The 11,038-nt window shown below is 36.7% G+C and overlaps 1 protein-coding gene and 1 long non-coding RNA gene across 2 annotated transcripts in view; one reads left to right on the top strand and one right to left on the bottom strand.

Moving 5' to 3' along the window:
* The first annotated feature begins 394 nt into the window (after positions 1-394).
* Positions 395-11,038, top strand: part of LOC122990938 (fibroblast growth factor 4-like) — a 31,648-nt gene continuing 21,004 nt past the window's right edge. Inside the window, exon 1 of the mRNA XM_044364512.1 lies at positions 395-686. Coding sequence (XP_044220447.1) covers positions 395-686 — 292 coding nt within the window. The remainder of the gene's footprint in view (positions 687-11,038) is intronic.
* On the bottom strand, positions 5,817-9,982 carry LOC122991030. Its single transcript, XR_006405514.1, has 3 exons — positions 8,321-9,982; positions 6,875-7,078; positions 5,817-6,767 (listed from the first exon to the last, which is right to left on the bottom strand). It is a non-coding gene; the product is annotated as an uncharacterized LOC122991030 (long non-coding RNA).

Here is an 11,038-nt window from a genome sequence, read left to right as displayed (position 1 = left end):
CTTTGTTTTCTGTCACTATGTGTTTTACGTATTTCATTGTTTGTGTGCTTCTGCAGCATCTGTGACTCACAGACAAACAAGACAGCAGGTGGTGTGTGATGTAATATGAAGCACATATAAGTCTACTGTCTGTCTGCTGGGCCTACCTGAGTTGGGAAATTGGGAAGCAGGAGACAAATCATTGGAAATTGGACTGCAAAATGGACCCCTAACAGGTTTGATTTTTAGAGATGTCAAAATATGCTATATATATACGTGGCAGCATGAAACAGAAGATGAGGCATTTGCTTCATGGTATTTCTCTGCGAGACTGAAGCTGGAAAGATTTTCTGAATTTTTTTGGCATACTAAGAACATTTAATTGGGCTCAATAGTACAATAGCTGTGTAACCTTATGACTCTTGGGATTGGTGAGCAGAGCATGTCATCGTTAAAGTCCAAGCTACCTCTGCTCCTGTATGGGATCCTCCTGTGCAGCACCTTTGCTCCTCTCCCAGTCATCAGCAGGTCATTGGTCCAGGCTAGCAGCAGCTCCTGGGACAGGAGAGAGGTGACAGCTAGAGATGGAGAATACCTGCTGGGGATAAAGAGACTCAGAAGGCTCTACTGTAATGTGGGCATCGGCTTCCACATCCAGGTCTTACCAAACGGAAAGATCACAGGTGTGCATAATGAAAACAGATACAGTAAGTAATTTTGCTAATTTCTGTTGAAATCCATTTAAAGCAGCAAAATAACCATAACCAGTTTGTGTACAGATCTAATCTTTTGGGTTTTTATGTCAGGGAAAAAGCAAAGATTATGAAATAAGGATTGTCATCAAATTAGGGCCATTAGTACCAGTGATTCCTGGTATGTGTTGTTAAAATAATAATTGATCACTACTTTTTAATTAGCAATCAATTAATTATCAATATTGTAAGTGCTTATCTTAAACAACTGAATACAAAGTCTGTGCAATAATATCTTGTCCTCTGGATAAATGATCTGGAATTCACTTCAGCACCACTGAAAAATGTGACAAATGTGAACTAGATTTTAAAAAGCAGCAGTGATTCCTACTCAATATAACATGATCAAGGCTGACATCATCAAGACATGATGACGTGAGCGATCACCACACAGTAGAAAAATGTATTTCTATTCATGCTTAGCTATTCCAAAGTCTTGACTGTATATTGATCTGACAAACGACAAACGCAAAACTGAACTGACTGAAGCATCCCACAGATCTGCCATGGTTCAAACTATTCTGCTGTTACTGTAATTTTATTTAATCACAACTTTGATGGAACCTTGCTAGAATCACATTGCTCAGATGAAGGAAGATGGATAGCATCTGTTCTCTATCTAATGTAATGGAATAATGGAAATTAAATCTACCAATAGCATAAAATGAAAATAATAATAATAAGTAGAGGTACCTCACTTGAGTAACTGAATTTAGTTATTTTTCACTGGCTGGTTCAGTGAACAGTTCATGTCAGGGAAGCAGAGAGAAAACATTTAAATGACTGTATCCATGGCAACCACCAACCTCCATAATATAAGTGGTGAGAAGAAAGAAATAAACATGTATTCAAGTATGACACTTTATTACATTTATGAGGTACTTGTACTCTACTTGAATATTTCCATTTAATGCAACTGTATACTTCTGCACTTAGGGGGGATTTACTCAATTTTACGTCATAGAGAAACAAACTAAACATATGATAATCAAATAAAAATGATGATGCAATATGATAGATTAAAAGTAGTTCAAACGGACTCCACCTTGAGCAGACTAAGTAAATGTAAATGCATTGTGCTGATTTTTGTGGTTTTAATAGTTTTAAACAGAAGAAGTCTTCACTTCGCCAGTCATTGATAATTGATGTTTGATGTTTGCGACTGACATCGGCGACCAATGATGTCACTTGTGTGTAAATGTGAGGAAGACATACCAGTGAGAAAATAAAAGAGAGAGGGGGAATGGTGAGCAGAAAGGTTTGTAGTGTGAGAGAGCAGTGGACAACTGAAATGGAGGAAAAGCAATTTGACTTCTTAGCCTTTTCAGCGCAAACTGGACAGCCTATTAATCATGAATGTATTAGTACAAGTGCCTGGTTGCGTCTATGTTTGTTTTGGTACAAAAACACTTGATAATTGGTATGGGGTCATCTCCCACCAAAACTCCAGTCATTACAGAGCAGTGTTTCAGTGTGTTGTCTGTATGATTATGATCTTCACTGTCAAAGACTAAAAAATCAGTGCCAGTTGGCGAAAACAATCTTAATGTGTGGTCTGTCCAGTCTTTGAAGGTTTCAGCTGGTCTTTAGGTGTGTCAGGAGCTTTAGGTAAGGCTGAGAAGGTAAAAGGCAAAAACTGCTCTATAGCTGTGGAGAGAGTAAGGGTGGCAGCTTGCTGTGAGGCTGTAGATTTTGTTTGCTTGTTATATTTATTTATATTTATTTTTGTTGAATCCCCTGGGATTCTTTCCATTTCATTTTGATTCAGTTTTGTTAATGTATGCCACCTTTTTTGATTTGGATTTGATTTGGACTAATTGTTGCATTCCATGTTGTCAAATTACTTCAATCATTGGAGTGTGCATTCAGCAAGGATATAAATTGAACTCAAGTACAGTATTATATATTATATAATAGTATAAATTATATTATTATATCATATAACTTTTATGTTTATGTTATATGATCATGTTCAGAAAATAAATTTAAAAATTAGCACTGAAATATGGTTTGTTTGTTTTTAATCAAATGAAGTGATTACATATAACTCTTCATTGCTAGTAGTTTTTTTTAAAAAAACACATTATTTTTCTTTGCTTGCAATTTTTCCAATTCCCACAATTTTACCACAAAAACAGCACGTGAAACATCACAAATCGTTTCGCAATATTCGAGGAAAGCATTTTCTCAAAAAATTAAGTTTGGTTATAAATCAAGCATTTTTGGCCACAATAATCACAAGAAAACTTCTGTCCTGGAAGAACTGTTAAATAATTGGCCCAATAGTAGATGACATATTTGTTCTTGGAACATGACACTCAGATCTGTGATACTTGCAGATCGCTCTGATCTTAAAATTAAGTTGAATAAGTGTGAATTAATGTATGTGTAAAACAAGATATCAGTAAATAGTATACAATTATCTAGGTATAACAACATGCAAAAACTCAACTGTCAGAATTAAATGCTACTTTTCACCTAAATTGGAAAAATCAGCAGCTGATTTACCTGCTACAACATCTAATGATTCAAGGCTACATTCTGCTCTCCCAAGCAGAGGGTTTTCAGGACTTGCATATCCTGCTTTACACTTTTTGTAGATGCTAAAACTTGTGCTCAGATCGACTCACTTTTAGTTAAGTTCATGGAGAAAAATAAGACTGACTAGAAATGCATTTCCTGCGGAAAATGCGTGTGAATGCTGAAAACTGAAAGGAATCGCAAAGCATTGCTGAAAATACTAAACACTTGTTCAGGATCCCCATCTGTACAAATAGAATTCAATTACCATGGCATGTTACATTTAAGAGATTTGGCAGTTAATAAGTAGTATGGCGGTGTTTTGTTTATGACCACAAGGTGAGGCTATTGGTGCCATGATTCAGTATGTCGTGCAGATTCTCATGGAAAACCTGTGTACCAAGTTTCATTTCATTAAAGACAATAGAATTGCTGAAATATCATGTTATAAGGTTACTTTAGCTCCCCCTTTGAAATGTTACACACGTCTGTAAGGTCACCTTGTGTATGACATTTCCAAATTTGGTCACAATCCGATTCAGTATTGAGGAGTTATTGACCAGTAAGTGCATTAGGCCACGCCTTCAAAAATTTGCTAAACAATAACAGACAAACCGTAAGTGATATCTGAGAACAAATAAATAAGTTGTGTTCAGGGTCCTCTAAATATGGTATGCGCCAAGTTTGGTGAAGATTGCATGAAATACGTGCCAACAGAGGCAAAACATATATTTATTAAAAAAAAACAAAATGGTGGAAAAATTTTATAGGCGCAAATGGGCGAGGCCTATATCAATCTAATCAGCATCATCCAAGAAACGTCCTGACCAAATATTTTTTGATAGGTCTTACGGTTCATGAGTTATTAGCCAAAAGGCTAAACGTGTAATAACTGACCACAAGGTGGCGCTAGAGGTACAATGTTTTAATATGTTTAGCACTTATTTAGTGTGAATGCTTTCAGCTTTCAGCATTCACACTAAATATATGAAAAGGAAGTCAATCACAAGAAATGGTGGTATGCACAATGTAGATTTCAACACTATCAGCCTTGTTTTTCCAAACAATTGGATCATACACTATTTGAAAGACAGTGCCCCATGGTAGCATAGCCCCAGTTAGTTATTGGAAAAATGTGGAGGTCTAAAATTTGTATTATCTTATGACTACGATTGGTTTAAAAAAAAAAGGCATTGAATATGTTTTTCATTTATGTAATACTCACTGAATTTTTAACTTTCCAAGACTTTGCTAATCGATATAAGGGCCTGTCAAAAATATAGAATGGTCATAAAACACATTAAGATTAAGATAAAAAGGTTAGTTTATATTTTTTGAAGTGGTGTTGTATAAGGTACTTATCCATATTCAGTATATTACCTGCAGTAGATTTGGGTCGGCACGTTCCCAGTTTGGAGAAGCAGACAGGAGTACAGGCACAGAAGCTAAACAATGTACTTTTGTGGACGGGACGTATTTTAGTCACCTTAACAAAAGGCCCACCTAAAAAACACAAGATCAGTTTAAGTGTATGCTATATTTAGAATATTTTCACCGCTTTACCTTGCCATCAGACAGCCCTTTCCTTTGGCACTACATCTTCTCAACCATATAATTTCCATATTCCTACAAACGCTATGTACTATGCTACACTTGGTCAAATCTCACTCCGATATGTAAACAGCAACTCTTTCACCTTCCTTCTATTCCTTAACCCATTTACATTTACAGAAGTTACAGTGGCCATGAGAGCAAACCAAAGAAAATAAATGTTTACACTAGGACTGTCACAATATCAGATTTTCACAACATGATTATCGTGGCCAAAAGAATTCATGATAACGATATTATCACGATATCAAAAGGGAAATAAAAAAAATAGATAAATAATGCTATCAGTCAAATCATCTTTAACTTTGTTTAATGTGTTTTTTGCCTCTTTTCTGGCAAATGAATTATACTCAAAATATGAGTGTAGGGAGGTGGAGAGAGAGTTGGTAACCATAACTGTACAAGGTTTGAAAGGAGTTTTAACACACTGAAGTATAAGGTTGTTTTTTCTGCCTGAATATTTTTTTAAAAACAGATGCCTGCAGATGACCTATAGCTGTGACTTATTAGCTGTAAAACACAATGGGACCACAGAATGGAGCCTTACCTTGTCCAAGTTCAAATTTAATAACAATACCACAGAAAATGAATATGTCTAGTTGGGTGACTCTCACGAAATCTTGGTTTCAAAGATTTGAAACATGAAATCTTTAAAAAGACTTGCATCAGCAAATTTGCTTTTTAGGCATTAATGACAAGGTCTGAATTGTTTGTGAGTGTTAATTTAAAAACATTTACTGACAATTTAACACCTTTTTGAACATATTTTCCGAAACAAGTCCTTAAAAAACTCATTACCGCAACGGTCTGAAGACCATTAGGAAGCTAATACATTTTCACATTTTTAAAAATTAACAGTAAGAATTAACAGTCATGCACAGTTACTTGAAACTCTGAAATAAAATATATTTTTAAATTAACATTTTTATTTGATTTTGACTTATTTCTCTCATTACCACACCTTCCACAATCTAAAACCTAATATTTTTAATATTTCATTGAAACCTGACATATTTTCAAAATGATGTGACAAACCTGAGAGAACGTGTATAGATTCTGAATATGCATTTGAAAGCAATCTACTATTTTTCCATTCATTTAATTAACATGTAATGAACACCTGTTGCAGCAATGATAGAAAGGTTTCAGAAATTAGGTTGATGATTTCGGTAATGATAATAAATATAGCAAGACTGAGTTATGGTTAAAACATTATAAAATTAAATGTAGATAATAAATGAGATAACATTGGCATAATCATGGATTCAAATCCAATCAATTTCATTTTGTAGTGCTTTAAAAGTACATAACATACATAGGCTAAAAACAGAGAACGCATAAAACACATACAAAAACATTAGAACAGGGCTAAACAGGGCAACATTAGAACATATGCTAAAAACACACAACCCATTTTACCATGGGACTGAAAAATTACCTTAGGCAAATACTACATTCTGATTTGTCAATACTTGTCACATGGGGATACATTAATTCTGAATAACCATGCTAACAAGAACAGACGTGTACAATTTGCACACAGCTAAAATATCAAACAAATATAAATGCATATACTATACTGTGCACGCCATACACTTCTAATTCATGGAAGCAGTCCAGTTAATTTGGGAACAGGTACTGTTTTTTCCCCCAATGTTGATTAGTTGTGTCTCATATACATTTCCCTCTCAATTTCTCCTTCCAGTTTCAGTGTTTTACACACGTTTGTTTGTTTACTTTGCCCAGATCTCAGGCAACACACAGATGTGTCGAGCCGAGAATGTGACAGTGTGGCTCTGGGATGATGGCTTTTATGTTGTCAAAGTAGTACCTGATGGATGGAATGAAAAATGTGTTTGCTCCAGCACAGCTCATGGTGTCGACCTCATATTGACCATTGACAATCTGGAAAGAAAGTACAATAAAATAATAAAATAACAAAATATATAATAGGACTTAGGATTTATCATCAACAACATAAAGTGTCCATATCACCAGATATTTCTACATACCTGTGTGATGGTGCCAGGGAACAGTTCTCCGTCATATTGTACAAGGACCCACTTTCCCACTTCCAAAACTGGTCCAGCATTCTCCTTTTCTGACTCCACATTGTCTCCGAAGTCAAATTGTTTTGGACTGAAGCATCCACAGGCAAAATCACAAAAGCAGGACACTTATCAGGTGTGGATAACGCCTGGTTTTGTTGATATCAGCTTAAAGAGAAAAATTGTAATTTTTGATGAAATTCAACTGAGACATTAATCTCAGACATACGCATCATCCATTATTTGATAATAGTATAACATACTCAAAGCCAAATTATACAATAAATAGTTCCGACCAAGTAATCTGATTGGTCAGCTAGACATTTAGAATGTGCATGCTAGCACACCTAGCCATGCTCAAATGAAAAAAGCCTCATCACTAAAAATGTTACTCCGCCATTGATTAGAACTATAGACCATGATGTCACACTAACAACAGTTGCTTCTGGGTAGACGACTGGTGGTTCATATGAACTGCAGAGAAACTTGTTTTGTTCTGTTGTCATTTTCAGCCGTAACTGTAATGTTTGAAGATATATAGCTAAACATGGTGGTCCGACATATCTGACATTTCTGCTGGGTTTGTTTTATGTACTGTGTTGCTTTGCTAGAGTTGTTGGTTTGTTTTGTTTTGTGGGGGGGATTGAAAACCCGGAGCGAAGTTTTGAGCTGTCTTTCTTTTATGTTTGTGAAACTGGATTGAACTGAACTGATTAGGGGTTATGGGGGGGGGAAAAACAGACCCTTTACCGAGTGAACTGAACTCTGAGACTGTGGGACAAGTTACACACGCACACACACTGAAAAACCCAAACCCTTCTCCACTCTGTCGTTACCCGGCACCCACCATACACAGCAAAACTTAACCACTTTCCCTTCAGTTGAGAGTATATCTCAGTTTCCACTCCTCCATCAGCTGTGCTGGTGAGTTTGTGACACAGCACTACTAGCTTAAAAATGTATGTGAAGTTTATGGACGTAGTAGCTAGTAGCTCAGGACTCATTAGCATGGTGCAACATCTAATGCCTGTATAAAGAATACTATTATTGAAGGGCTGTTTTGTATGTACAGATCTTTACACTCGCATCAAATACTGACGAAACTTCTAGAATCCCATGATCCAGTATCTGTCAATCTTAAGCCATCTCTCTTTTAGAGTTGGTAGAATATTTCCTTCAGGTAAGTATATAAGTTTCTCTCTTTTTAGTAACATCCATTATACATTCATAACATGAACAGTAATTAACTACATTTCAATACTCAATTTACTTCAGTTTTAAACCATCTCTTACTTACAGTTTACAGGGTATTTCCTCTAGCTAAGTATAAGGTACATTTTTCTCTTTTTAGGTATAGTTACTTGAGCCTATTGACATTTAGTTTGAATATGTTGTTTTTAACTGACTCACCTGATGAATTTTCATTGTCCCAGGCACTGCCTTCAGGTACAGCGGTACTAATTCGTCACTTGTTTTGATGTCTTCCTCTGTTATTTTGAAGAGCCTCGCAGATGAATTGAGATTCAGCTGCTCAAAGAGGGTGTCGGCATCTGGTATGCTGGTACCATAGGACACAATTCTGTCAGCCAGGTTTACTCCATCAGGAGCACTCTTTCCATGGGACGTTACATGTTTAAATACTCGCTTGAACGGCACTGATGAGGCTAGGTAAAACTTGGTTCTATTGCGATATTGAGATGTGGGCCAGCTGAGAACAGGCTGACAGCGATGCAAATGACTCCACCCTGCCCCCACTGAGATAGATAACTCCAGTATGTAGGGTTATTTGCTGGTTGCCACCTCCAAAGTGAGTTTCTTTCATTTCCCTGGTGTATTTGCAAGCATAGTTCCCACTGTAGTCTATGTGAACCATTACATCATGCTGTGTCTGGGGCTCTCTTTATCTCCTCAGTCTTTCAGACTGGTGCTTGATATTATAAATGTGTCTGGAGAAATTTGAGAGGTGGTCCCTTCTGAGATCCAACAGCTTTTGGTGGTATGCCTTTTCTCAAGAAACACATTCCTCACTTCATTCTCGTCAGTGAATGCATCTTTGCATTTCTTTATTGGTACAGATTTAGCGACCCACTCCTCCCATATTATGATGATCCAGTGTTGTGTGAAATGTCTTATACTTGCAATTGCTGCATGTCTTGTACATGCAAGACATGTCATCGTCACTACACATACTGGCCTGTACAGTGTCGCTTGGGGATGGTGCAGCTTCTTTATCTTCAAGCCAAAGTTTTCATGCGTTTTGCGAGCACATGTTTCTCTGTCTGTGACTCTTCACTGGCCAATCCAAAATGGCTTAAGTTTAAAGAATTGAGCCTTGGAAAGGTTGTGCCTGGGATTCTCAGGCAGAAATCTTTGGAGATTTGCCATAGTGTCCGTTAAGGCTCTCTTACGGAATATTTGGCCTTTTTTCCGAACTTCTCCGGATTTTCCATTTATTGCAGTGGAGACATCATCTCAATAAAGGAAGCAGATCACAAGTGTGCACGTTAGTCTTCTCTGGCTGATATTGAGTAATGTTCTCTGATGACCTCTCTTTGTATTTTTCTTCTGGACCTCTCTGCCTTCAATGTTGACAATTACTTGCTTCATCTTGGCCACCATCTCAAGTCTTTTCAGTCTTTTCTTTAGGTTGACCATCTCTTTGGTCCTCTCCAGAAGCTTCTCTTCTGTGTAGCGCAACTTTGACCAATTTTTGCTGTGTTTTCTTTCTTCTGTTCCTTTTTTTGGGTAACGCCTTTGGGATAGATGCCTTCATTGGTCCTGGTGTCTGTATAGATGTCTCTTTTCTTTTAGAAGTTGAGTTGATGGCAAGGACATTTACCTGCTGAGGTGAAAATGAATGTTCTCTTGGGGAGGCTGTGTCTTCTTGAAGACTTTAAATAACTTCTTCATTTGCTGCTTGAACATCTTTAAGTGTATCATCTTCCTTGCTTGACAGTGTTATGTCCAATACAGCTTTTCAGCCGTATCTTTCTCCTGTAGTACCTTTTTGAGTTGTTTTTTCTTCTTTTCATGTTGCTTCTTTGTCAAATCTTACGTTTTCTTGATTTGACCATTTTGCTTTCATTTTTGATATCTGAAAATGGGAAGGAAGCATGACATGAAATGAGCATTTATCAAAATATGGGAGAAATCTAACTGTTATGGACACATCTTATAGTAGAGACTGAATGTCTTACTGGCCGTGTGTGTGTGTGTGTGAGAGAGAGAGAGAGAGAGAGAGAGAGAGAGAGAGAGAGTATCCTACAGTAGGGGCTGAATGGCTTACAGACTGTATGTGGACATCCTACAGTACAAACTAAATGGCTTACTTATTGTGTGTTAGAGCATGTGGGCATACGTGTGTGTGTGTGTGTGTGTGTGGTGGACGTGTGCACATGCATGTGTAGACTTCATAACACTGTGGGGTATTGACTTCCTATTATAACTCTTGCTGTGACCTTTCCAACCCCTAACCTCTCTCTCTCCTTCCTTCTGTATTCTTCCAGCAGTTCTGGGTTGCTGTAAACTTTTTCTCTGAATTTTTTCAGCCTAGCTTTCGCCAAAGCTTTCTTTTTGTCACTTGCTGACTGTCTGCAATGAAACAGGACATAAAGCAAATTATCAAAAGTTAGTAAACAAGCTATAAATTGATAGTTCATAACATATATTTGAAAATATAGTCTGTATGATCAAATTCTCATTACCGAAACAGAAATTCTCTCTACCACAACTGGCCTTAAATTGTAGCGGTAAGTGAGAAGGGTGTTTTGCTAACAAAAGAGAAGCCATGATGACTAATGCAATTTTTTACTCAATGTATATAATTAGACATAATGAAGTATATAAGTATATATTCACAAAAACATTTTGAATCAAACTTTTTTCTAAATATGGAAAACTATCTGTATCGGTAATGATAATCAGTACTGTCGTGTTAGCAGTCAGACAAGAGAATGTTTAACTTTTAACTAGAGCAATATAAAGAGATCAGCTAACCTTGTAGCCATCTTGAAGATACTGGCAGATGTGTTACTTCATTCAAAATCAAACTTTATTTTAAAATCTTTGTGGGTGTGTGTGTAAACAGTCCTCCAAAAATGTTGCAGAGGATGAGAACACCAGTCATGG

Source organism: Thunnus albacares, chromosome 10 (assembly GCF_914725855.1).
Source record: "Thunnus albacares chromosome 10, fThuAlb1.1, whole genome shotgun sequence".
Lineage (NCBI taxonomy): Eukaryota > Metazoa > Chordata > Actinopteri > Scombriformes > Scombridae > Thunnus > Thunnus albacares.
Note: the sequence above shows the minus strand (reverse complement) of the source record. Positions and strands in the feature narration are given on the sequence as shown.